Genomic DNA, 27,252 nt, shown 5'->3' with positions numbered 1-27,252 from the left:
CAGTCTCATCCCCCCCTCTGTCAGCCATAACTAGAGTCCCCAGTCAGTCTCATCTCCTCTCTGGCAGCCATAACTAGAGTCCCCAGTCAGTCTCATCCCCTCTCTGGCAGCCATAGCTAGAGTCCCCAGTCAGTCTCATCTCCTCTCTGGCAGCCATAACTAGAGTCCCTAGTCGGTCTCATCCCCTCTCTGGCAGCCATAGCTAGAGTCCCCAGTCAGTCTCATCCCCTCTCTGGCAGCCATAACTAGAGTCCCCAGTCAGTCTCATCCCCCCCTCTGGCAGCCATAAATAGAGATTCCAGTCAGTCTCTGTCCCCCACTGGCAGCCATAACTAGAGATCCCAGTCAGTCTCTGTCCCCCTCTGGCAGCCATAACTAGAGCCCTCAGTCAGTCTCTGTCTCCCTCTGGCAGCCATAACTAGAGATCCCAGTCAGTCTCATCCCCTCTCTGGCAGCCATAAATAGAGATTCCAGTCAGTCTCATCCCCCCTCTGGCAGCCATAAATAGAGATTCCAGTCAGTCTCATCCCCCCTCTGGCAGTCATAAATAGAGATTCCAGTCAGTCTCATCCCCTCTCTGGCAGCCATAAATAGAGATTCCAGTCAGTCTCATCACCCTCTCTGGCAGCCATAACTAGAGATCCCAGTCAGTCTCTGTCCCCCTCTGGCAGCCATAACTAGAGCCCTCAGTCAGTCTCTGTCTCCCTCTGGCAGCCATAAATAGAGATCCCAGTCAGTCTCATCCCCTCTCTGGCAGCCTTAACTAGAGATCCCAGTCAGTCTCTGTCCCCCTCTGGCAGCCATAACTAGAGTCCCCAGTCAGTCTCATCCCCCTCTCTGGCAGCCATAACTAGAGATCCCAGTCAGTCTCTGTCCTCCTCTGGCAGCCATAACTAGAGTCCCCAGTCAGTCTCATCCCCTCTCTGGCAGCCATAACTAGAGTCCCCAGTCAGTCTCTGTCCCCCTCTGGCAGCCATAACTAGAGATCCCAGTCAGTCTCATCCCCTCTCTGGCAGCCATAACTAGAGACCCAAGTGAGTCTCATCCCCTCTCTGGCAGCCATAACTAGAGACCCAAGTGAGTCTCATCCCCTCTCTGGCAGCCATAACTAGAGTCCCTAGTCAGTCTCATCCCCTCTCTGGCAGCCTTAACTAGAGATCCCAGTCAGTCTCTGTCCTCCTCTGGCAGCCATAACTAGAGTCCCCAGTCAGTCTCATTCCCTCACTGGCAGCCATAACTAGAGTCCCCCGTCAGTCTCATCCCCACTCTGTCAGCCATAACTAGAGATCCCAGTCAGTCTCATCCCCTCTCTGGCAGCCATAACTAGAGATCCCAGTCAGTCTCTGTCCCCCTCTGGCAGCCATAACTAGAGTCCCCAGTCAGTCTTATTCCCTCTCTGGCAGCCATAACTAGAGTCCCCAGTCAGTCTCATCCCCTCTCTGGCAGCCATAACTAGAGTCCCTTGTCAGTCTCATCCCCTCTCTGGCAGCCATAACTAGAGATCCCAGTCAGTCTCATCCCCTCTCTGGCAGCCATAACTAGAGATCCCAGTCAGTCTATGTCCCCCTCTGGCAGCCATAACTAGAGTCCCCAGTCAGTCTTATTCCCTCTCTGGCAGCCATAACTAGAGTCCCCAGTCAGTCTCATCCCCTCTCTGGCAGCCATAACTAGAGTCTCCAGTCAGTCTCATCCTCTCTCTGGCAGCCATAACTAGAGTCCCTTGTCAGTCTCATCCCCCTCTCTGGCAGCCATAACTAAAGTCCCCTGTCAGTCTCATTCCCTCTCTGGCAGCCATAACTAGAGATCCCAGTCAGTCTCTGTCCTCCTCTGGCAGCCATAACTAGAGTCCCCAGTCAGTCTCATTCCCTCTCTGGCAGCCATAACTAGAAATCCCAGTCAGTCTCTGTCCCCCTCTGGCAGCCATAACTAGAGATCCCAGTCAGTCTCTGTCCCCCTCTGGCAACCATAACTAGAGTCCCCAGTCAATCTCATTCCCTTTCTGGCAGCCATAACTAGAGTCCCCAGTCAGTCTCATCCCCTCTCTGGCAGCCATAACTAGAGATCCCAGTCAGTCTCTGTCCCCCTCTGGCAACCATAACTAGAGTCCCCAGTCAGTCTTATTCCCTCTCTGGCAGCCATAACTAGAGTCCCCAGTCAGTCTCATCCCCTCTCTGGCAGCCATAACTAGAGATCCCAGTCAGTCTCCGTCCCCCTCTGGCAGCCATAACTAGAGTCCCCAGTCAGTCTCATCCCCTCTCTGGCAGCCATAAATAGAGTCCCCAGTCAGACTCTGTCCCCCACTGGCAGCCATAACTAGAGTCCTCAGTCAGTCTCCGTCCCCCTCTGGCTACCATAACTAGAGTCCTCAGTCAGTCTCTGTCCTCCACTGGCAGCCATAAATAGAGATCCCAGTCAGTTTCTGTCCCCCCACTGGCAGCCAGAACTAGAGTCCTCAGTCAGTCTCTGTCCTCCACTGGCAGCCATAACTAGAGTCCCCAGTCAGTCTTATTCCCTCTCTAGCAGCCTTAACTAGAGATCCCAGTCAGTCTCTGTACCCCTCTGGCAGCCATAACTAGAGTCCCCAGTCAGTCTCATCCCCCTCTCTGGCAGCCATAACTAGAGATCCCAGTCAGTCTCTGTCCTCCTCTGGCAGCCATAACTAGAGTCCCCAGTCAGTCTCATCCCCTCTCTGGCAGCCATAACTAGAGTCCCCAGTCAGTCTCTGTCCCCCTCTGGCAGCCATAAATAGATATCCCAGTCAGTCTCATCCCCTCTCTGGCAGCCATAACTAGAGTCCCCCGTCAGTCTCATCCCCACTCTGTCAGTCATAACTAGAGATCCCAGTCAGTCTCATCCCCTCTCTGGCAGCCATAACTAGAGTCCCTAGTCAGTCTCATCCCCTCTCTGGCAGCCTTAACTAGAGATCCCAGTCAGTCTCTGTTCTCCTCTGGCAGCCATAACTAGAGTCCCCAGTCAGTCTCATTCCCTCTCTGGCAGCCATAACTAGAGATCCCAGTCAGTCTCAGTCCCCCTCTGGCAGCCATAACTAGAGATCCCAGTCAGTCTCTGTCCCCCTCTGGCAGCCATAACTAGAGTCCCCAGTCAGTCTCATCCCCTCTCTGGCAGCCATAACTAGAGTCCCCAGTCAGTCTCATCCCCTCTCTGGCAGCCATAACTAGAGTCCCCAGTCAGTCTCATCCCCTCTCTGGCAGCCATAACTAGAGTCCCCAGTCAGTCTCATCCCCTCTCTGGCAGCCATAACTAGAGTCCCCAGTCATTCTCATTCCCTCTCTGGCAGCCATAACTAGAGTCCCCAGTCAGTCTCTGTCCCCCACTGGCAGCCATAACTAGAGATCCCATTCAGTCTCTGTCCCCCTCTGGCTACCATAACTAGAGTCCCCAGTCATTCTCATTCCCTCTCTGGCAGCCATAACTAGAGTCCCCAGTCAGTCTCTGTCCCCCACTGGCAGCCATAACTAGAGATCCCAGTCAGTCTCTGTCTCCCTCTGGCAGCCATAACTAGAGATCCCAGTCAGTTTCTGTCCCCCTCTCGCTACCATAACTAGAGTCCTCAGTCAGTCTCTGTCCCCCACTGGCAGCCATAACTAGAGATCCCAGTCAGTCTCTGTCCCCCTCTGGCTACCATAACTAGAGTCCTCAGTCAGTCTCTGTCCCCCCACTGGCAGCCAGAACTAGAGTCCTCAGTCAGTCTCTGTCCTCCACTGGCAGCCATAACTAGAGTCCCCAGTCAGTCTCATCCCCTCTCTGGCAGCCATAACTAGAGATCCCAGTCAGTCTCTGTCCCCCTCTGGCTACCATAACTAGAGTCCCCAGTCAGTCTCTGTCCCCCCACTGGCAGCCATAACTAGAGTCCTCAGTCAGTCTCTGTCCCCCCACTGGCAGCCAGAACTAGAGTCCTCAGTCAGTCTCTGTCCCCCCACTGGCAGCCAGAACTAGAGTCCTCAGTCAGTCTCTGTCCCCCCTCTGGCTACCATAACTAGAGTCCTCAGTCAGTCTCTGTCCCCCCACTGGCAGCCAGAACTAGAGTCCTCAGTCAGTCTCTGTCCTCCACTGGCAGCCATAACTAGAGTCCCCAGTCAGTCTCATCCCCTCTCTGGCAGCCATAACTAGAGATCCCAGTCAGTCTCTGTCCCCCTCTGGCTACCATAACTAGAGTCCCCAGTCAGTCTCTGTCCCCCCACTGGCAGCCATAACTAGAGATCCCAGTCAGTCTCTGTCCCCCTCTGGCTACCATAACTAGAGTCCTCAGTCAGTCTCTGTCCCCCCACTGGCAGCCAGAACTAGAGTCCTCAGTCAGTCTCTGTCCTCCACTGGCAGCCATAACTAGAGTCCCCAGTCAGTCTCATCCCCTCTCTGGCAGCCATAACTAGAGATCCCAGTCAGTCTCTGTCCTCCTCTGGCAGCCATAACTAGAGTCCCCAGTCAGTCTTATTCCCTCTCTGGCAGCCATAACTAGAGTCCCCAGTCAGTCTCATCCCCTCTCTGGCAGCCATAACTAGAGTCCCTTGTCAGTCTCATCCCCCTCTCTGGCAGCCATAACTAAAGTCCCCTGTCAGTCTCATTCCCTCTCTGGCAGCCATAACTAGAGATCCCAGTCAGTCTCTGTCCCCCTCTGGCAGCCATAACTAGAGATCCCAGTCAGTCTCTGTCCCCCTCTGGCAGCCATAACTAGAGTCCTCCGTCAGTCTCATCCCCTCTCTGGCAGCCATAACTAGAGTCCCCAGTCAGTCTCATCCCCTCTCTGGCAGCCATAACTAGAGTCCCCAGTCAATCTCATTCCCTTTCTGGCAGCCATAACTAGAGTCCCCAGTCAGTCTCATCCCCTCTCTGGCAGCCATAAATAGAGATCCCAGTCAGTCTCTGTCCCCCACTGGCAGCCATAACTAGAGATCCCAGTCAGTCTCTGTCCCCCTCTGGCAACCATAACTAGAGTCCCCAGTCAGTCTTATTCCCTCTCTGGCAACCATAACTAGAGTCCCCAGTCAGTCTTATTCCCTCTCTAGCAGCCTTAACTAGAGATCCCAGTCAGTCTCTGTACCCCTCTGGCAGCCATAACTAGAGTCCCCAGTCAGTCTCATCCCCCTCTCTGGCAGCCATAACTAGAGATCCCAGTCAGTCTCTGTCCTCCTCTGGCAGCCATAACTAGAGTCCCCAGTCAGTCTCATCCCCTCTCTGGCAGCCATAACTAGAGTCCCCAGTCAGTCTCTGTCCCCCTCTGGCAGCCATAAATAGATATCCCAGTCAGTCTCATCCCCTCTCTGGCAGCCATAACTAGAGTCCCTAGTCAGTCTCATCCCCTCTCTGGCAGCCTTAACTAGAGATCCCAGTCAGTCTCTGTTCTCCTCTGGCAGCCATAACTAGAGTCCCCAGTCAGTCTCATTCCCTCTCTGGCAGCCATAACTAGAGATCCCAGTCAGTCTCAGTCCCCCTCTGGCAGCCATAACTAGAGATCCCAGTCAGTCTCTGTCCCCCTCTGGCAGCCATAACTAGAGTCCCCAGTCAGTCTCATCCCCTCTCTGGCAGCCATAACTAGAGTCCCCAGTCAGTCTCATCCCCTCTCTGGCAGCCATAACTAGAGTCCCCAGTCAGTCTCTGTCCCCCACTGGCAGCCATAACTAGAGATCCCATTCAGTCTCTGTCCCCCTCTGGCTACCATAACTAGAGTCCCCAGTCAGACTCTGTCCCCCACTGGCAGCCATAACTAGAGTCCCCAGTCAGACTCTGTCCCCCACTGGCAGCCATAACTAGAGTCCTCAGTCAGTCTCTGTCCCCCACTGGCAGCCATAACTAGAGATCCCAGTCAGTCTCTGTCCCCCTCTGGCTACCATAACTAGAGTCCTCAGTCAGTCTCTGTCCCCCCACTGGCAGCCATAACTAGAGTCCTCAGTCAGTCTCTGTCCTCCACTGGCAGCCATAACTAGAGATCCCAGTCAGTCTCTGTCCCCCTCTGGCTACCATAACTAGAGTCCTCAGTCAGTCTCTGTCCCCCCACTGGCAGCCAGAACTAGAGTCCTCAGTCAGTCTCTGTCCTCCACTGGCAGCCATAACTAGAGTCCCCAGTCAGTCTCATCCCCTCTCTGGCAGCCATAACTAGAGATCCCAGTCAGTCTCTGTCCTCCTCTGGCAGCCATAACTAGAGTCCCCAGTCAGTCTCATTCCCTCTCTGGCAGCCATAACTAGAGTCTCCAGTCAGTCTCATCCTCTCTCTGGCAGCCATAACTAGAGTCCCTTGTCAGTCTCATCCCCCTCTCTGGCAGCCATAACTAGAGATCCCAGTCAGTCTCTGTCCTCCTCTGGCAGCCATAACTAGAGTCCCCAGTCAGTCTCATTCCCTCTCTGGCAGCCATAACTAGAGATCCCAGTCAGTCTCTGTCCCCCTCTGGCAGCCATAACTAGAGATCCCAGTCAGTCTCTGTCTCCCTCTGGCAGCCATAACTAGAGATCCCAGTCAGTCTCTGTCCCCCTCTGGCAGCCATAACTAGAGATCCCAGTCAGTCTCATCCCCTCTCTGGCAGCCATAACTAGAGTCCCCAGTCAGTCTCATCCCCTCTCTGGCAGCCATAACTAGAGTCCCCAGTCAGTCTTATTCCCTCTCTGGCAGCCATAACTAGAGTCCCCAGTCAGTCTCATCCCCTCTCTGGCAGCCATAAATAGAGTCCCCAGTCAGTCTCTGTCCCCCACTGGCAGCCATAACTAGAGATCCCAGTCAGTCTCTGTCCCCCTCTGGCAACCATAACTAGAGTCCCCAGTCAGACTCTGTCCCCCACTGGCAGCCATAACTAGAGATCCCATTCAGTCTCTGTCCCCCTCTGTCTACCATAACTAGAGTCCTCAGTCAGTCTCATCCCCCTCTCTGGCAGCCATAACTAGAGATCCCAGTCAGTCTCTGTCCTCCTCTCTGGCAGCCATAACTAGAGTCCCCAGTCAGTCTCATCCCCTCTCTGGCAGCCATAACTAGAGTCCCCAGTCAGTCTCTGTCCCCCTCTGGCAGCCATAACTAGAGATCCCAGTCAGTCTCATCCCCTCTCTGGCAGCCATAACTAGAGTCCCCAGTCAGTCTCTGTCCCCCTCTGGCAGCCATAACTAGAGATCCCAGTCAGTCTCATTCCCTCTCTGGCAGCCATAACTAGAGTCCCCAGTCAGTCTCATCCCCTCTCTGGCAGCCATAACTAGAGTCCCTAGTCAGTCTCATCCCCTCTCTGGCAGCCTTAACTAGAGATCCCAGTCAGTCTCATCCCCTCTCTGGCAGCCATAACTAGAGATCCCAGTCAGTCTCTGTCCTCCTCTGGCAGCCATAACTAGAGTCCCTTGTCAGTCTCATCCCCCTCTCTGGCAGCCATAACTAAAGTCCCCTGTCATTCTCATTCCCTCTCTGGCAGCCATAACTAGAGATCCCAGTCAGTCTCTGTCCTCCTCTGGCAGCCATAACTAGAGTCCCCAGTCAGTCTCATTCCCTCTCTGGCAGCCATAACTAGAGTCCCCAGTCAATCTCATTCCATCTCTGGCAGCCATAACTAAAGATCCCGGTCAGTCTCTGTCCCCCTCTGGCAGCCATAACTAGAGATCCCAGTCAGTCTCTGTCCCCCTCTGACAGCCATAACTAGTGTCCTCCGTCAGTCTCATCCCCTCTCTGGCAGCCATAACTAGAGTCCCCAGTCAATCTCATTCCATCTCTGGCAGCCATAAATAGAGATCCCAGTCAGTCTCTGTCCCCCACTGGCAGCCATAACTAGAGATCCCAGTCAGTCTCTGTCCCCCACTGGCAGCCATAACTAGAGATCCCAGTCAGTCTCTGTCCCCCACTGGCAACCATAACTAGAGTCCTCAGTCAGTCTCTGTCCCCCACTGGCAGCCATAACTAGAGATCCCAGTCAGTCTCTGTCCCCCTCTGGCTACCATAACTAGAGTCCTCAGTCAGTCTCTGTCCTCCACTGGCAGCCAGAACTAGAGTCCTCAGTCAGTCTCTGTCCTCCACTGGCAGCCATAACTAGAGTCCCCAGTCAGTCTTATTCCCTCTCTAGCAGCCATAACTAGAGTCCCCAGTCAGTCTCATTCCCTCTCTGGCAGCCATAACTAGAGTCTCTAGTCAGTCTCATCCTCTCTCTGGCAACCATAACTAGAGTCCCTAGTCAGTCTCATCCCCTCTCTGTCAGCCATAACTAGAGATCCCAGTCAGTCTCATCCCCTCTCTGGCAGCCATAACTAGAGTCCTCAGTCAGTCTTATTCCCTCTCTGGCAGCCATAACTAGAGTCCCCAGTCAGTCTCATCCCCTCTCTGGCAGCCATAACTAGAGTCCCTAGTCAGTCTCATTCCCTCTCTGGCAGCCATAACTAGAGTCCCCAGTCAGTCTCATCCCCTCTCTGGCAGCCATAACTAGAGTCCCCAGTCAGTCTTATTCCCTCTCTGGCAGCCATAACTAGAGTCCCCAGTCAGTCTCATCCCCTCTCTGGCAGCCATAACTAGAGTCCCCAGTCAATCTCATTCCCGCTCTGGCAGCCATAACTAGAGTCCCCAGTCAGTCTCATCCCCTCTCTGGCAGCCATAAATAGAGATCCCAGTCAGTCTCTGTCCCCCACTGGCAGCCATAACTAGAGATCCCAGTCAGACTCTGTCCCCCACTGGCAGCCATAACTAGAGTCCCCAGTCAGACTCTGTCCCCCACTGGCAGCCATAACTAGAGTCCTCAGTCAGTCTCTGTCCCCCACTGGCAGCCATAACTAGAAATCCCAGTCAGTGTCTGTCCCCCTCTGGCTACCATAACTAGAGTCCTCAGTCAGTCTCTGTCCTCCACTGGCAGCCATAACTAGAGATCCCAGTCAGTTTCTGTCCCCCTCTGGCTACCATAACTAGAGTCCTCAGTCAGTCTCTGTCCCCCACTGGCAGCCATAACTAGAGATCCCAGTCAGTCTCTGTCCCCCTCTGGCTACCATAACTAGAGTCCTCAGTCAGTCTCTGTCCCCCCACTGGCAGCCAGAACTAGAGTCCTCAGGCAGTCTCTGTCCTCCACTGGCAGCCATAACTAGAGATCCCAGTCAGTCTCTGTCCCCGTCTGGCAGCCATAACTAGAGTCCCCAGTCAGTATCTGTCCCCCACTGGCAGCCATAACTAGAGTCCCCAGTCAGTCTCTGTCCCCGTCTGGCAGCCATAACTAGAGTCCCCAGTCAGACTCTGTCCCCCACTGGCAGCCATAACTAGAGTCCTCAGTCAGTCTCTGTCCCCCACTGGCAGCCATAACTAGAGTCCTCAGTCAGTCTCTGTCCCCCACTGGCAGCCATAACTATAGTCCCCAGTCAGACTCTGTCCCCTTCTGGCAGCCATAACTATAGTCCCCAGTCAGACTCTGTCCCCCTCTGGCAGCCATAACTAGAGCACCAGTCAGTCTCTGTCCCCCTCTGGCAGCTTTTTCTTTCTGTATTGTGCTCGTTCTCTCTGTGCCGGGCTCTGTCTCTCTCTCTGTGCCGGGCTCTGTCTCTCTCTCTGTGCCGGGCTCCATCTCTGTCTCTGTGCCAGGCTCTGTCTCTGTGCCGGGCTCTGTCTCTGTCTCTGTGCCGGGCTCTGTCTCTGTCTCTGTGCCGGGCTCTGTCTCTCTCTGTGTGCCGGGTTCTGTCTCTCTCTCTGTGCCGGGCTCTGTCTCTCTGTGCCGGGCTCTGTCTCTCTCTCTGTGCCGGGCTCTGTCTCTCTCTCTGTGCCGGGCTCTGTCTCTCTCTCTGTGCCGGGCTCTGTCTCTCTCTCTCTCTGTGTGCTGGGCTGTCTCTCTCTGTGTGCCGGGCTCTGTCTCTCTCTCTGTGCCGGGTTCTCTCTCTCTGTGCCGGGCTCTGTCTCTCTCTCTGTGCCGCTCTCTCTCTCTCTCTCTGTGCCGGGCTCTCTCTCTCTCTGTGCCGGGCTCTCTCTCTCTCTGTGCCGGGCTCTCTCTCTCTCTGTGCCGGGCTCTCTCTCTCTCTGTGCCGGGCTCTCTCTCTCTCTGTGCCGGGCTCTCTCTCTCTCTGTGCCTGGCTCTGTCTCTCTCTCTGTCCCGGGCTCTGTCTCTCTCTCTGTGCCGGGCTCTCTCTGTGTGCTGGGCTCTCTCTCTCTGTGCCGGGATCTGTCTCTCTGTGCCGGGCTCTGTCTCTCTCTCTCTCTCTCTCTGTGCCGGGATCTGTCTCTCTCTCTCTCTCTCTGTGCCGGGCTCTGTCTCTCTCTCTGTGCCGGGCTGTCTCTCTCTGTGCCGGGCTCTCTCTCTTTCTCTGTGTTCCGGACTCTGTCTCTCTCTGTGTGCCGGGCTCTGTCTCTCTCTGTGTGCCGGGCTCTGTCTCTCTCTCTGTGCCGGGCTCTGTCTCTCTCTCTGTGCCGGGCTCTGTCTCTCTCTCTGTGCCGGGCTCTGTCTCTCTCTCTGTGCCGGGCTCTGTCTCTCTCTGTGTGCCGGGCTCTGTCTCTCTCTGTGTGCCGGGCTCTGTCTCTCTCTGTGTGCCGGGCTCTCTCTCAAATTCAAATAGGCTTTATTGGCAGGACCAAAATACAATTAGTGTTGCCAAAGCAAGAAAATAAGTGTGGCAGGGGAGTGGATTAGGGTAGTGGGGATGGGGTGTTGGGGGCAAAATTTGGGGAGTGATTGTCCATTTGGAGGTCTTTAGTTCCTCTCATCTTATGACATGTGGTGACATATTGGGCGGCGACCTCCACCATTGATTCTTCTTCCCCCAGCAGGATGCAGAGTTTCCTCTTCTCGTCCATGGATGGGAAGTCTGGGGTATGGGTGGTAAGTTTCTGGAAGTGGGAGTCCCTCACTGCTGAGTATTTGTTGCAGTGCAGCAGGAAATGCACCTCATCTTCCAGAGCCCCCTGCTGGCAGTGCTGGCACAGTCTGATCTCTCGTGGCTTGTATGTCTGTCGGTGCCGCCCTGTTTCCACCTCTAGGTTGTGGGCGCTTAATCTGTATATACTCAGGGTCTGCCTGTCTTTGGGGTGGCGTAGCCTTTCCAGGTATGGAGCCAGTGTGTAGTCCCTCCGCAGTGACCGGTAGATGGTGAGTTTCTGGGAGTTCTCCAATTCACTCTTCCAACCCTCTATGTATTGCATCTTGCAGCTCTCTGAGATCTCTTTTATTTGGGCTTTAGTTAGGGTGTGTTGCTGACTTTGGTTGAGCTGGCTGCCGAGGTTCCTGGCTTGCTCTTGGCTCTGGCTCAGCAGGGCTTTATGATGGTAGGAGCTGGGGTTGCTGTTCTGTATATGCGCCTGGTGTGATAGCGCCCTCTTGTGTATAGTGAGCCATAAGGGGAATCGGCCCAGCTCTGCCCGACAGGCTATGTTTGAGGTGCTGCGATGTACCTGGAGGAGATATTTGCAGAACTCCAGATGGAAGACTTCGGTTGGGCTGCAATCCCACTTTTTCTGGTCTGGATAGGTTGCTGGACCCCATACCTCGCTGCCATATAGCAGTATAGGTGTGATGACGCTGTTGAATATCTTGAGCCAGACTCTCACCGGTGGTTTGAGGTGGTACATTTGTCTTCTGATGGCATAGAAGGTTCTGCATGCTTTCCCTTTCAGGGTCTCTGCTGCTTGCTTGAGGCTCCCGATTTGGCTTAGCTCCAGACCGAGGTAGGTATAGCTGCTTGTCTTCTCTAGCGTGGCACCATTTAGTGTGAGGGAGGAAGTGGAGGTTTCTTTAGAACTCCTCTTTTGAAACACCATGACTTTGGTCTCCTTTTGGTTGATGGGCAGCGCCCATGTGGTGCTGAATGTTTCCAGCACGGCCAAGCTATCTTGGAGGCCTCTCTCGGTTGGGGAAAGCAGCAGGAGGTCGTCTGCATACAGCAGAATCTTCACCTCACGGTCATGTAGGCTGAGACCTGGGGCAGAGGAGGATTCCAGGGCCGCTGCCAGTCCATTTATGTAGATGTTAAATAGAGTTGGGCTCAGGCTGCAGCCCTGTCTTACCCCACGGCACTGCCGGAAGAAGGCCGTCCTCTTTCCATTCACCTTCACGCTGCACCGATTCTCAGTGTATGAGCTCTTGATGACGTCGTAGGTTCTGCCACCTATTCCGCTCTCCAGGAGTTTCAGGAACAGACCTGGGTGCCACACTGAGTCAAAGGCCTTCTTGAAGTCCACAAAACATGCAAATATTTTCCCCTGTTTTTTTCTATGGATGTGGGCCTTGATGAGGCTTTGCAGGGTGTAGATGTGATCCGTGGTGCGATGGTTTGGCATGAACCCAGCTTGGCTTCTGCTGAGTGTGTCCCGCTGGGTGAGGAAGGTGATGATCCTTTTGTTAATAATGCTGTTAAATAGTTTTCCCAGGACGCTGTTAACACATATTCCTCTGTAGTTTGCTGGATCATGTCTGTCTCCATTCTTGTAGATGAGGACATTGAGGACATGGAGATAAGTGGTTCGCTAACCGTATCCCAGCGGTTGCAGTTGATGGCCATCCTGGAACCCTTCCGGGCCGTGTTCACCAACCAACCGGGGAGGACGGAGTTAGCGGATCATGAGGTGGACACCGGGAATCACGCCCCATTACGGCGAACACCCTATCGGATCTCTGAAGCGGTGCAACAAGTCATGCGCCAAGAGATCAATGAGATGTTAAGGCTGGGGGTGATTCGACGGTCAAAAAGCGTGTGGGCTTCACCTGTAGTCCTCGTGCCTAAAAAGGATCGAACCACGCGGTTCTGCGTGGACTACAGGGGGCTCAACGCCATCACAACCTCTGATGCCCACCCAATGCTGCGCATCGAGGATCTGCTCGAGCGGTTGACAAAAGCCAAGTACATATCCATCATGGATTTGAGTCGGGGATACTGGCAGATTCCCCTGAGCCCTGAGGCGCAGGAGAAATCCGCCTTTATCACCCCCTTTGGACTGTATGAGTCCACGGTCATGCCCTTCGGCATGAAGAATGCCCCTGCCACTTTCCAGCAGATGGTCAACCACCTGCTTCGGGGACTGGAGGAGTACGCGGTGGCGTACTTAGACGATATTGCCGTCTTCAGTTCCACCTGGGAGGAACACCTTCAGCACCTCCAGGAGGTGCTCAAGCGTCTTCACCAGGCAGGCCTGACCATCAAGCCGGGGAAGTGCCAGATAGGCATGCACAAGGTCCACTACCTGGGGCACCGGGTAGGCGGGGGTTCCATGAGTTCGGAGCCAGAAAAAGTGGACGCAATCGTGTCCTGGCCCACCCCCAGGACCAAGAAACAGGTGAAGTCCTTCTTGGGCACTGCAGGGTACTATAGGCGGTTCGTACAGGACTATAGCGCCCTTGCCAAACCCTTGACTGACCTCACCAAGCAGAGGCTACCCCAAACAGTCAACTGGACAGATGACTGTGAGGCGGCTTTCCAAGCTTTGAAAGCATCCCTGTGCAACTCCAGTGTTGAGAGCAGTCGACAGCAGTCGCCCGCTTCTGGTACAGACCGACGCCAGCGAGTTTGGCCTCGGTGCTGTGCTTAGCCAGGTCGACTCGGGGGACCAAGAGCACCCCGTGTTGTATCTGAGCCGGAAACTTTTGCCGAGGGAAGTGGCATACTCGACCATCGAGAAGGAGTGTCTGGCCATGGTGTGGGCACTGCAGCGTTTGCAGCCCTACCTGTACGGGCGCGCCTTCACGGTGGTAACTGACCACAACCCTCTGAGCTGGTTGCACACAGTGTCCGGAACCAATGGAAGATTGCTCCGCTGGAACCTTGCCCTTCAACAGTACGACTTTACTGTAAAACACAGGAAGGGCAGTGAAAACGGCAATGCCGATGGGTTGTCCCGCCGGGGCGAACCCGCGGAGGTGCGCATGGCCGATTACCGAGAGGTAATGCCTCCTTAGCGCCCTCTTAAGGGGGAGGTGTGATATACAATGCAGGCTGTCAGCTCATGCAGCCCCTTCTCCCCCCCTCCTCTTTTCGCCCATGGCTCACTCACACACTGACCAGTGCCCCCCTGCCTGGGCTAGCTCTGAAACCTTAAACCAACTTCCTCTCGAAGAGCAGGGGGAAGGGATCCCTTTGTTCGGAAAAACACAGGCTGTATGCTGGTATATGGGAAACATAAAAATAAGTCATATTACGAAAACCATACCCAGCAGAGATATAACAATCATATTTTTGTGATCTGCGCGACCCCGGCGTCCTTACGGCGCCTGTGGCGTAATTCTCAGACTTACAGAACCTGAAATACGGGTTCCTTCTAAACGGTGTATCAGAACTACTGCATATTTGGTCTTGAATCATTGTACTCAACAAATCACAACCAAAGATGCCCTATATGTGTCTGTGCGGGCTGCCCCCACTGAGTTATGATTAGTATAAGTTTTCTAGTGTACTTCTACATCCAAAAGGGAGAGGTGGGATTAACCCAGCATGCATCTCTCCGTGATGTCACATAGCAAGTCTATAAAGCATTCCCTGGGCAAAACCAGAGCAGAACAGCTCAAGTCGTTGTGCTAGAAAGACCCGCAGATGAGCGGAGACGTGCAGCTCCGCCTCCACCCCCCTTAAAGCCACATGGGATGCCAACTGACCACATGTGAGTGTGACTTTCTATCCTTTTAATCCTTTTATTTTATATCTGTACTGTACATATGTTATGTCTCAAGTTTATAGCAACTTTTATCTGTAATCACTGTCCTCTTTCGGAAAATAAATGATTTAATTATTTAGATCTGTCTCCATGCTCTAAGAATCGAACTATACGCCTTTGATAGATAATCGCTACTAATTCAAGGGGTTTGCCACGGACCCTCTTAATTTAACACTGTGAATTAAGTAACCGTGACTGGTGGCAGCGCGTTGTGTACGGCTATTGCGGCTTGCTGGCAGTCTAGAAGGGTCTTATATTGCTGAATGAGGGGCTGCGGCCACAGCATTGATAATTCCCTTACTGCAGAAGCCTGATTGCCGGTTCACAACAGGCAGCCCGTCCGGCGACTAATTATCCTAGGTGCAGTTCCCTGACTGACCTGAGGGTAAGGGGGGAGCCGGAGAGCTGTGAGTTCCAAAGTGGAACTGAGAAAGTGGGAGATACATAAATCCCCGCAGTACTTGGAAGATTGATAGCAGTGGTGGGGCATCCAAATTAAACCCCCCCCGTGGCAAATTGTAGAGCGAGATTAGCTTGCTGGATATTTTTGTCACATGGTGCCAGTGGTGGGATAACTAAGATAAGCCCCAACTGTGCCTGTGATAGCCGTGTGCCGGCATTGTGTCTCGTCCCTCCGTCCGGTGATACACCCGTGTCAGTGGTGGGACTGTGACCTAGTGGTGACACAGGGTCCGCTGTCCGTCGCGTTTTGGTGGCAGCGGGACCCCCGTTAGTCGCCCGTATTTGGACGAACGGCCGGGCTCTGTCTCTGTGCTGGGCTCTGTCTCTCTCTGTGCCGGGCTCTGTCTCTCTCTCTGTGCCGGGCTCTGTCTCTCTCTCTCTGTGCCGGGCTCTGTCTCTCTCTGTGCTGGGCTCTCTCTCTCTCTGTGCCGGGCTCTGTCTCTCTCTCTCTCTGTGCCGGGCTCTGTCTCTCTCTCTCTGTGCCAGGCTCTGTCTCTCTCTCTCTGTGCCGGGCTCTGTCTCTCTCTCTCTGTGCCAGGCTCTGTCTCTCTCTCTCTGTGCCGGGCTCTGTCTCTCTCTCTGTGCCGGGCTCTCTCTCTCTGTGCCGGGCTCTGTCTCTCTCTCTGTGCCGGGCTCTCTCTCTGTGCCGGGCTCTCTCTCTGTGCCGGGCTCTGTCTCTCTCTCTGTGCCGGGCTCTGTCTCTCTCTCTCTGTGCCGGGCTCTGTCTCTCTCTCTCTGTGCCGGGCTCTGTCTCTCTCTGTGCCGGGCTCTGTCTCTCTCTGCCGGGCTCTCTCTCTGTGCCGGGCTCTGTCTCTCTCTCTCTGTGCCGGGCTCTCTCTGTGCCGGGCTCTGTCTCTCTCTCTGTGCCGGGCTCTGTCTCTCTGTGCCGGGCTCTGTCTCTCTGTGCCGGGCTCTGTCTCTCTGTGCCGGGCTCTGTCTCTCTCTCTGTGCCGGGCTCTGTCTCTCTCTCTGTGTCGGGCTCTGTCTCTCTCTCTGTGTCGGGCTCTGTCTCTCTCTCTGTGCCGAGCTCTGTCTCTCTCTCTGTGGCGGGCTCTCTCTCTGTGCCGCGCTCTCTCTCTCTGTGCCGCGCTCTCTCTCTCTGTGCCGGGCTCTGTCTCTCTCTCTGTGCCGGGCTCTGTCTCTGTGTGCCGGGCACTGTCTCTCTCTCTGTGCCGGGCTCTGTCTGTCTCTCTCTGTGTGCCGGGCTCTGTCTCTCTCTGTGTGCCGGGCTCTGTCTCTCTCTGTGTGCCGGGCTCTGTCTCTCTCTGTGTGCCGGGCTCTGTCTCTCTCTGTGTGCCGGGCTCTGTCTCTCTCTCTGTGCCGGGCTCTGTCTCTCTCTCTGTGCCGGGCTCTGTCTCTCTCTCTGTGTGCCGCGCTCTGTCTCTCTCTCTGTGCCGGGCTCTGTCTCTCTCTCTGTGCCGGGCTCTGTCTCTCTCTCTCTGTGCCGGGCTCTGTCTCTCTCTCTCTGTGCCGGGCTCTGTCTCTCTCTCTCTGTGCCGGGCTCTGTCTCTCTCTGTGTGCCGGGCTCTGTCTCTCTCTGTGTGCCGGGCTCTGTCTCTCTCTGTGCGCCGGGCTCTGTCTCTCTCTGTGCGCCGGGCTCTGTCTCTCTCTGTGCGCCGGGCTCTGTCTCTCTCTGTGTGCTGGGCTCTTTCTGTGTCTTGGCACATGGCTTGAGAATAATAATCCAGGTAATATGCCTGACGGAGCTGATGGGCCCCCGCCGAGTGCTGGATGATTGGAGATGATATTCGGGGCACTGCAGCGATTGACCACTGGGTGGCAGAATGATCTTTTCTTTATAACTTGGTGGTGAAATTGGTAAAAACAGAATGAAATGTCGCTAATTTCCATTGAGGTCGTCCGTCGATAGCAGATCAGGGGCCAGACATAAAGATCTGCTGCTTTATATTCTGCAGATCATAACCGGATCCACGCCACCGACGTCCTACACGCCGTCTGGTATCTGAGCACGCAGGCGATCCCGGGACTGCAGACCACAGTGTCTGATCACAGCTCCGCCAGCGACTCCGGTACTGCCCCTCATGGCCAGACCACCACATTACACGGGGCTGTATGTCATGTGTTACCTGTCACTGAGTGGTGTCATATTCCCACAGATTCTGACAGCGGGATCGCTCACGGACACATGGGATATGTCTTCTCCAAGACGTACAACCCCCCTGAGGAGACGTACGGCTGCTTATCCGGGAACATCCCATCCTTAGAGCTGATGGCCTTGTACGTAGCGGCCGCCATGCACGACTACGACCATCCGGGGAGAACCAACGCCTTCCTAGTGGCTACTAATGCTCCGCAGGTAACAGACCCTGCCCAAATACTGCCAGTGCCTCACGCATGCCGAAATGGGGTGTGGGGCTATGTTATACGTAATGTGGGCGGAGCTAATGTCTAGATTATAATGTGGGTGGGGCCTCATACATAATGTGGGCGGAGCTACACTATTAATTATAATGTGGGACAGTCTCGTTATACACAATGTGGGTGGGGCTAACGTATAAATTATAAAGTGAGAGGGGGCTCATAATTAATGTGGGTGGAGCTAAAGTTTACATTTTAATGTGGTAATGTGGGCGGAGATACACTATAAATTACAATATGGGAGGGGCCTTGTAAATTTTGTGGGTGGAGCTACATCATAATTTGGGAGGGTCTTAAAGGGGTTTTCCCACAATCCAAAGTTCATGTTAATGAATACATCTTGGAATAATAGTAATTTCCACAATTGGATGTGATAAATGAAATGTTGCTGAGATAATCTTACACATCTGCCCCTGCTTCGTGGTGTCATGGTCGCGTCTGACCATGCAGGAACATGATCTGATCGTACCACAGCTCCTGGGCAGGGGGGAGGCAGGAGAGGATACAGACAGCACAGCCGGGATCAGCAATGATTCTTTCTGTGAAGTAAATCATTGGTTAGAAGCAGGCAGTGAAATGTTCTCCCAGAATCATTGCTGATCCCGGCTGTGCTGCCTGTATCCTCTCCTGCGTCCCCCCTGCCCAGGAGCTGTGGTACGATCAGATCATGTTCCTGCATGGTCAGACGCGACCATGACACCACGAAGCAGGGGCAGATGTGTAAGATTATCTCAGCAACATTTCATTTATCACATCCAATTGTGGAAATTACTATTATTCCAAGATTATTCATTAACATGAACTTTTGTTTTGTCTTCATTATAGCTAATGTGGGTGTGGCTTCACTTTCAATGTGGGCGGGGTGTCACGATCAATGTGGGCGGGGCTCTGTTACACCTGTGTATATTCTGTCTGTGCTGTGATGCAGGAGGGCTGTATGTAGCCGCGTGTTCTACCCCTATGTGGGCCTTTTCTAGGCGGTGCTCTATAATGACCGGTCCGTCCTGGAGAATCACCACGCCGCCTCTGCCTGGAACCTCCTTCTCTCCAGGCCGGAGTATAACTTCTTAGTCAACCTGGACCACATGGAGTTTAAGAGGTTTCGCTTCCTGGTGATCGAGGCGATTCTGGCCACTGACCTCAAGAAACACTTTGATTTCCTGGCAGAGTTCAATGCAAAGGTCAGTGACGAGATCCGCCGTCCCTGGACCAGACGCCGCTCCCAGCTGTATTCTGGCTCCTTCCATCTCTTATCTTCCTTCAGTGTTCCTTCCTTATCATTCTTCTATCTTCTGTCCACCTTCCACTCTTCCTTTTCTGTTTTCCGTCTTTCCCTATTCCTTCCGTCCTTCTCCTTTCCATCTTCCTTATTCCTTCTATCCTTTCATCTTACTTTCTCCTCCCTTCCATCCTTCTCCTTTCCATCTTCCTTATTCCTTCTATCCTTTCATCTTACTTTCTCCTTCCGACCTTCTCTCTTTCATCCTTCCCTATTCCTTGCATCTTTCCATTTTCCTTCCAAGCTTCTTCCTTTTTCCTCGCATTCCTCCTTCTTCATTACTTTCTCCTTCTCTCCCTCTCAGGTGAATGAAGACGTCGGCCCAGGAATCGATTGGTCGAATGAAAACGACCGACTGTTGGTTTGTCAGATGTGCATAAAGTTGGCGGATATCAATGGCCCCGCAAAGTGCAAGGATCTGCACCTGAAGTGGACGGAGGGCATCGTCAATGAGTTCTATGAGCAGGTGACGGGGGGATTACACATCAGAGGATGGATTACAATGTATCTGGTCTGGACCATACTCTGTGGTATCTGCACTGATACATGTTAACGAGCTTACAGCTGTGTGAGCCGGATGAGGTCAGCTCTGCCCCCTGTTAGGCAGGATCGGGAGGGGGTTTGAGCGCTCAGCTCTGCCCCCTGTTAGGCAGGAAAAGGAGGAGTTTTCAGCGCTCAACTCCACCCCCTGTTAGGCAGGAGAAGGAGGAGTTTTCAGCGCTCAACTCCGCCCCGTTAGGCAGGAGAAGGAGGAGTTTTCAGCGCTCAGCTCCGCCCCCTGTTAGGCAGGAGAAGGAGGAGTTTTCAGCGCTCAGCTCCGCCCCCTGTGAGGCAGGAGAGGGAGGAGTTTTCAGCGCTCAGCTCCGCCCTCTGTGAGGCAGGAGAGGGAGGAGTTTTCAGCGCTCAGCTCCGCCCCCTGTTAGGCAGGAGAGGGAGGAGTTTTCAGCGCTCAGCTCCACCCCCTGTGAGGCAGGAGAGGGAGGAGTTTTCAGCGCTCAGCTCTGCCCCCTGTTAGGCAGGAGAAGGAGGAGTTTTCAGCGCTCAGCTCCGCCCCCTGTGAGGCAGGAGAGGGAGGAGTTTTCAGCGCTCAACTTCGCCCCCTGTTAGGCAGGAGAAGGAGGAGTTTTCAGCGCTCAGCTCTGCCCCCTGTTAGGCAGGAGAAGGAGGAGATATCAGCGCTCAGCTCCGCCCCCTGTTAGGCAGGTGAAGGAGGAGTTTTCAGCGCTCAGCTCTGCCCCCTGTTAGGCAGGAGAAAGAGGAGTTTTCAGTGCTCAGCTCCGCCCCCTGTTAGGCAGGAGAAGGAGTTTTCAGCGCTCAGCTCCGCCCCCTGTGAGGCAGGAGAGGGAGGAGTTTTCAGTGCTCAGCTCCGCCCCCTGTTAGGCAGGAGAAAGAGGAGTTTTCAGCGCTCAGCTCCGCCCCCTGTTAGGCAGGAGAGGGAGGAGTTTTCAGCGCTCAGCTCCGCCCCCTGTTAGGCAAGAGAGGGAGGAGTTTTCAGCGCTCAACTTCGCCCCCTGTTAGGCAGGAGAAGGAGGAGTTTTCAGCGCTCAGCTCCGCCCCCTGTGAGGCAGGAGAGGGAGGAGTTTTCAGCGCTCAACTTCGCCCCCTGTTAGGCAGGAGAAGGAGGAGTTTTCAGCGCTCAGCTCTGCCCCCTGTTAGGCAGGAGAAGGAGGAGATATCAGCGCTCAGCTCCGCCCCCTGTTAGGCAGGTGAAGGAGGAGTTTTCAGCGCTCAGCTCCGCCCCCTGTTAGGCAGGAGAAAGAGGAGTTTTCAGTGCTCAGCTCCGCCCCCTGTTAGGCAGGAGAAGGAGTTTTCAGCGCTCAGCTCCGCCTCCTGTGAGGCAGGAGAGGGAGGAGTTTTCAGTGCTCAGCTCCGCCCCCTGTTAGGCAGGAGAAGGAGGAGTTTTCAGCTCCACCCCCTGTGAGGCAGAAGGAGGAATTTTGTGCACTCAGCTCCGCCCCTGTGAGGCAGGAGAGGGAGGAGTTTGGAGCGCTCAGCTCCACCCCCTGTGAGGCAGAAGGAGGAGTTTTGTGCACTCAGCTCCGCCCCTGTGAGGCAGAAGAGGGAGGAGTTTGGAGCGCTCAGCTCCACCCCCTGTGAGGCAGAAGGAGGAATTTTGTGCACTCAGCTCCGCCCCTGTGAGGCAGAAGAGGGAGGAGTTTGGAGCGCTCAGCTCCACCCCCTGTGAGGCAGAAGGAGGAATTTTGTGCACTCAGCTCCGCCCCTGTGAGGCAGGAGAGGGAGGAGTTTGGAGCGCTCAGCTCCACCCCCTGTGAGGCAGAAGGAGGAATTTTGTGCACTCAGCTCCGCCCCTGTGAGGCAGAAGAGGGAGGAGTTTGGAGCGCTCAGCTCCACCCCCTGTGAGGCAGAAGGAGGAATTTTGTGCACTCAGCTCCGCCCCTGTGAGGCAGAAGAGGGAGGAGTTTGGAGCGCTCAGCTCCACCCCCTGTGAGGCAGAAGGAGGAATTTTGTGCACTCAGCTCCGCCCCTGTGAGGCAGGAGAGGGAGGAGTTTGGAGCGCTCAGCTCCACCCCCTGTGAGGCAGAAGGAGGAATTTTGTGCACTCAGCTCCGCCCCTGTGAGGCAGAAGAGGGAGGAGTTTGGAGCGCTCAGCTCCACCCCCTGTGAGGCAGAAGGAGGAATTTTGTGCACTCAGCTCCGCCCCTGTGAGGCAGGAGAGGGAGGAGTTTGGAGCGCTCAGCTCCACCCCCTGTGAGGCAGAAGGAGGAATTTTGTGCACTCAGCTCCGCCCCTGTGAGGCAGAAGAGGGAGGAGTTTGGAGCGCTCAGCTCCACCCCCTGTGAGGCAGAAGGAGGAATTTTGTGCACTCAGCTCCGCCCCTGTGAGGCAGAAGAGGGAGGAGTTTGGAGCGCTCTGATCCACCCAGTCCTGAGACGGCACTCCCCCGGTAATGAGAGGGCCACAGACCCGGAGGCTGCAGCTGTAGTCACAGGCCAACTATCTGTTTGCAGGGCGATGAGGAGGTGGGTCTTGGCCTCCCAATCAGCCCCTTCATGGACCGATCAGCGCCTCAACTGGCCAAACTTCAAGAATCCTTCATCACTCACATTGTGGGACCACTATGCAACTCGTACGACTCCGCCGGACTGATGCCGGGGACGTGGATCGAGGACAGCGACGAGTCCGGAGACACCGATGAGCAGGACGACGACACGGACACCACAGAGGAGGAGACAGTAGAGCCCGCGGACACACTGACAAGTACGTCCTCCACATGTGCTGCTATGGGAACCGGCCAGGGAAGGGTGAGACAGGCACAATCACAGCTCTGATAGACTGCACCATTTGCACCGAGGTGTAGGGGGGTGAATGTCTGCACTCATCCTCACACAACTTATCTACTGGATCTATTTACAGGAGTAACTGTCTGAGGGCCCCTATATACAGTGTCATACAAGCAGGGGCCACTCTACTCCCTGGTCAGGATGATAAGTCATAAATAGCATGATACTAACAAGGGAATGCAGCTCCCCCTCCCCAGCGTGCGCGGTGCCCCCGTCCCCGGCGTGCGCGGTGCCCCCGTCCCCGGCGTGCGCGGCGCCCCCGTCCCTGTAAATTTTCAAGGAAGTAATGGAGAGGATCTGCTCCTTCCTCTGACTTGGCCGCAGGAGAGAGGTGGATTCTGGTGGCATTTCCAGGCCGTAGACTCTTCCTCATCATTTTTGGTCATAGCTGACAATTTCGTCAGATCCCTGTGGACCTCTGCGTGTTTTGGTTCCGTGTTGGCCGCAGTGCTCGGATCTGGGCGTCTGTGTACTAATGAGGACACTTGGCGGGAGACCGGGCTTTGTGTGCAGGGAAGGCGCTGACCTCATCGTGCCCGCCACTAAATGTCGCAGGACAGAGAATAATGGAGTGGATCACCTGACCCGCATCACTGCTAATGATTCCCAGAGGAGGTGACAGTCCTTGCTGAGGAGATGTGCTGCAGGGAGGTCGGGGGGTAACGTGCTGCAGGGAGGTCGGGGGGTAGCGTGCTGCAGGGAGGTCGGGGGGTAACGTGCTGCAGGGAGGTCGGGGGGTAACGTGCTGCAGGGAGGTCGGGGAGTAACGTGCTGCAGGGAGGTCGGGGGGTAACGTGCTGCAGGGAGGTCGGGGGGTAACGTGCTGCAGGGAGGTCGGGGAGTAACGTGCTGCAGAGGTCGGGGAGTAACGTACTGCAGAGGTCGGGGGGTAACGTGCTGCAGAGGTCGGGGAGTAACGTACTGCAGAGGTCGGGGGGTAACGTGCTGCAGAGGTCGGGGAGTAACGTACTGCAGAGGTCGGGGGGTAGCGTGCTGCAGAGAGGTCGGGGGGTAGCGTGCTGCAGAGAGGTCGGGGGTAGCGTGCTGCAGGGAGGTCGGGGGGTAACGTGCTGCAGGGAGGTCGGGGGGTAGCGTGCTGCAGGGAGGTCGGGGGGTAGCGTGCTGCAGGGAGGTCGGGGGTAACGTGCTGCAGAGAGGGGGAGTAACGTGCTGCAGAGGTCGGGGAGTAACGTACTGCAGAGGTCGGGGGGTAGCGTGCTGCAGAGAGGTCGGGGGTAGCGTGCTGCAGGGAGGTCGGGGGGTAGCATGCTGCAGGGAGGTCGGGGGGTAACGTGCTGCAGAGAGGTCGGGGAGTAACGTGCTGCAGAGGTCGGGGAGTAACGTACTGCAGAGGTCGGGGGGTAGCGTGCTGCAGAGAGGTCGGGGAGTAACGTGCTGCAGAGAGGTCGGGGGGTAACGTGCTGCAGAGAGGTCGGGGGGTAACGTGCTGCAGGGAGGTCGGGGAGTAACGTGCTGCAGAGGTCGGGGAGTAACGTACTGCAGAGGTCGGGGGTAGCGTGCTGCAGAGAGGTCGGGGAGTAACGTGCTGCAGAGAGGTCGGGGGGTAGCGTGCTGCAGGGAGGTCGGGGGGTAGCGTGCTGCAGGGAGGTCGGGGGGTAACGTGCTGCAGAGAGGTCGGGGGGTAACGTGCTGCAGAGAGGTCGGGGGGTAACGTGCTGCAGAGAGGTCGGGGGGTAACGTGCTGCAGAGAGGTCGGGGGGTAACGTGCTGCAGAGAGGTCGGGGGGTAACGTGCTGCAGAGGTCGGGGGGTAGCGTGCTGCAGAGGTCGGGGGGTAGCGTGCTGCAGACATCTGCATTGCCGGCTTTTCTGCACGGGTTCCGTCCTTCCGGGGGTCTCTCGCTCTGACCTTTCTTCGTCTTTCCCTCCAGAGAAGACGTCGCGTCGGCAGAAGGTTTTTTGTCAGATCACGCAGCACCTGATGGAGAATCACAATATGTGGAAGAAAGTGATGGAGGAGGAGCAGAGATCGGAGGCGCCAGAGAAGGAGGCAGCGCCGCTGCACCCCGCGTCCGAACAAATCGCCGCCATCAGGGAGGAGGAGGAGGAGAAAAGCACCCAGAAAGCGGAGGACTCCGAGGGCGAGGCATGAGGACTGCGCCAGCACCAGCACGAAGCTTATACACAACACTGTAGACGAGGCCGAGCCTCCACCCATTATATACCGCTGGGGGCCCCGAGGACACTGCTGCGCCCCCTCCCCCCACGAGAGACTCTGGGGGCAGCGGCACAGTCTGTATTTATAGCTATAGGCCTGTATGTGCGGGGGGCACATACAAATATATCCACGTAATGATCACTGTGAAGGAACACGTCCGCGCAGCACGGCACCGCGCAGCACGGCGCCGCGCACACTGCCCCGGAGGCGCTCACTGCTGGCTTTATCCCCCTGCCTGAGGAAGATGGGGGTTATTGTCTTTCTCCAGGTCCAGATCCATCTATCCCATAAACCCAAGTGTCCCCCGACCCCAGGACAGCGGCCCCCCGACCCCCGCTGTTCAGGAGGAGCCGCTGATCATTAGCTGATGTCATGACGGCCTCATTAGTGGTCACCAACAAGGTACCGACCCCCATCATTTCTGTGTGAAGCAAGTGGGGGGCACACGCTTCATCTGGGGACCGAGGGGCTCCATCAGAGACGGGGACTCTAGAGGAGACAGGGGGCTCCACAGTGGGCAGGGGACTCCAGAAAGGGGGAGGGCTCCAGAAAGGATGGGGGCCTCCCGAGGGGACTGGGTAACCAAAGTGGGCAGGGGGCTCCAGAGGGGACAAGGCTCCAGAAAGGATGGGGGTGCTCCAGAAAAGGATGGGGGTGCTCCAGAAAAGGATATGGGGGCTCCAGAAAAGGATATGGGGGCTCCAGATGGAATTATTTTCAAATTATAAGATGATAGAAACTTTGAGATATTCAGCGTCTCCATGGTGACCAGTGTTAGGGGCGGGGTCAGCTGTCTAATGAGCCTGGAAGCATCATCACACATGATTGCAAATAATGCTGCAGACATCAAGTCCTACTCCATTCACCTCCAGAGCTGCAGTCATCAAGTCCTCCTCTCCAGTCACCTCCACAGCTGCAGTTACATGATGTCCTATTCTCCAGTCACCTCCAGAGCTGCAGTCACATTGTGTCCTATACTCTAGTTACCTCTAGAGCTGCAGTCACTATCCGGCTGTTTCATCGTGTCTTAATATATTGACCGCAGCTCTGGAGGATAAGACATGATTGTAATGAAAACACACACGCAAAGGGGAGTCGGGGAATACAGATACAGTACAGATACTTAAGCTGCAAAAACAGAAAACACCCATCCGAGAAATTGCTACAACATTAGGAATGGCAAAATCTACAGTTTGGTACATCCTGAGAAAGAAAGAAAGCACTGGTGAACTCAATGCAAAAAGACCTGGGCGCCCACGGAAGACAACAGTGGTGGATGATCGCAGAATAATCTCCATGGTGAAGAGAAAACCCTTCACAACAGCCAACCAAGTGACCAACACTCTCCAGGAGGCAGGCGTATCAATATCCAAATCTACCATAAAGAGAAGACTGCATGAAAGTAAATACAGAGGGGTCACTGCACGGTGCAAGCCACTCATAAGCATCAAGAATCACAAGGCTAGACTGGACTCTGCTAAAAAACATCTAAAAAAGCCAGCACAGTTCTGGAAGAACATTCTATGGACAGATGAAACCAAGATCAACCTCTACCAGAATGATGGAAAGAGAGAAGTATGGCGAAGGCGTGGTCCAGCTCATGATCCAAAGCATACCACCTGTAAAACACAGCGGAGGCAGTGTGATGGCTTGAGCATGCATGGCTGCCAGTGGCACTGGGTCACTAGTGTTTATTGATGTGTCACCTGATCTCAACCCAATTGAGCATGCATTTCACTTGTTAAAGACTAAACTTCAGACAGAAAGGCCCACAACCAAACAGCAACTGAAAACCACCGCAGTGAAGGCCTGGCAGAGCATCAAAAAGGAGGAGACACAGCGTCTGGCGATGTCCATGAGTCCAAGACTTCAGGCAGTCATTGCCAACAAAGGGTTTTCAGCCAAGTACTAGAAATGAACTTTTTATTTACAATTATTTAATCTGTCCAATTACTTTTGGTCCCTTTAAAAACAGGGTGGCCCATGTTAAGGAGCTGAAACTCCTAAACCCTTCATCCAATTTTAATGTGGATACCCTCAAATGAAAGCTGAAAGTCTGAACTTCAACTGCATCTGAAGTGTTTTGTTTAAAATTCATTGTGATAATGTCTAGAACCAAAATTACAAAAATGTTGTCTTTGTCCAAATATATATGGACCTAACTGTATATACAGAGTAATATCCAGAGATTACAGCCAGAGGTGCAGATACAGGGAGGGAACAGGATGGGAGAGCAGTCAGCTGGATAATACAGATATATACAGAGTAATATACAGAGATTACAGTCAGAGGTGCAGATACAGGGAGGGCACAGGATGGGACAGCAGTCAGCTGGATAATACAGATATATACAGAGTAATATCCAGAGATTACAGCCAGAGGTGCAGATACAGGGAGGGCACAGAATGGGACAGCAATCAGCTGGATAATACAGATATATACAGAGTAATATACAGAGATTACAGCCAGAGGTGCAGATACAGGGAGGGCACAGGATAGGACAGCAGTCAGCTGGATAATACAGATATATACAGAGTAATATACAGAGATTACAGCCAGAGGTGCAGATACAGGGAGGGCACAGGATGGGACGGCAGTCAGCTGGATAATACAGATATATACAGAGTAATATCCAGAGATTACAGCCAGAGGTGCAGATACAGGGAGGGCACAGAATGGGACAGCAATCAGCTGGATAATACAGATATATACAGAGTAATATACAGAGATTACAGCCAGAGGGGCAGATACAGGGAGGGCACAGGATAGGACAGCAGTCAGCTGGATAATACAGAGTAATATACAGAGATTACAGCCAGAGGTGCAGATACAGGGAAGGCACAGGATGGGACAGCAGTCAGCTGGATAATACAGATATATACAGAGTAATATACAGAGATTACAGCCAGAGGTGCAGATACAGGGAGGGCACAGGATGGGACAGCAGTCAGCTGGATAATACAGATATATACAGAGTAATATACAGAGATTACAGCCAGAGGTGCAGATACAGGGAGGGCACAGGATGGGACAGCAGTCAGCTGGATAATACAGATATATACAGAGTAATATACAGA

At 54.5% G+C, this 27,252-nt stretch overlaps 1 protein-coding gene across 5 annotated transcripts in view; it reads left to right on the top strand.

The window, feature by feature from the left end:
* PDE3A (phosphodiesterase 3A) overlaps positions 1-26,242 on the top strand; it is a 454,441-nt gene extending 428,199 nt beyond the window's left edge. For all 5 annotated transcript variants that reach the window (XM_073562348.1, XM_073562351.1, XM_073562350.1 and 2 more), the window contains 6 exons: positions 16,954-17,067; positions 17,155-17,354; positions 18,394-18,597; positions 19,000-19,161; positions 21,665-21,914; positions 23,889-26,242. In XM_073562348.1, coding sequence (XP_073418449.1) covers positions 16,954-17,067; positions 17,155-17,354; positions 18,394-18,597; positions 19,000-19,161; positions 21,665-21,914; positions 23,889-24,109 — 1,151 coding nt within the window. In that variant the 3' untranslated portion in view covers positions 24,110-26,242. The remainder of the gene's footprint in view (positions 1-16,953; positions 17,068-17,154; positions 17,355-18,393; positions 18,598-18,999; positions 19,162-21,664; positions 21,915-23,888) is intronic.
* The last annotated feature ends 1,010 nt before the right edge of the window (positions 26,243-27,252 follow it).

Source organism: Dendrobates tinctorius, unplaced genomic scaffold (assembly GCF_039654945.1).
Source record: "Dendrobates tinctorius isolate UK_male_01 unplaced genomic scaffold, ASM3965494v1 ptg000348l, whole genome shotgun sequence".
NCBI lineage: Eukaryota > Metazoa > Chordata > Amphibia > Anura > Dendrobatidae > Dendrobates > Dendrobates tinctorius.
This window is presented reverse-complemented; position numbering and strand designations above follow the sequence as displayed.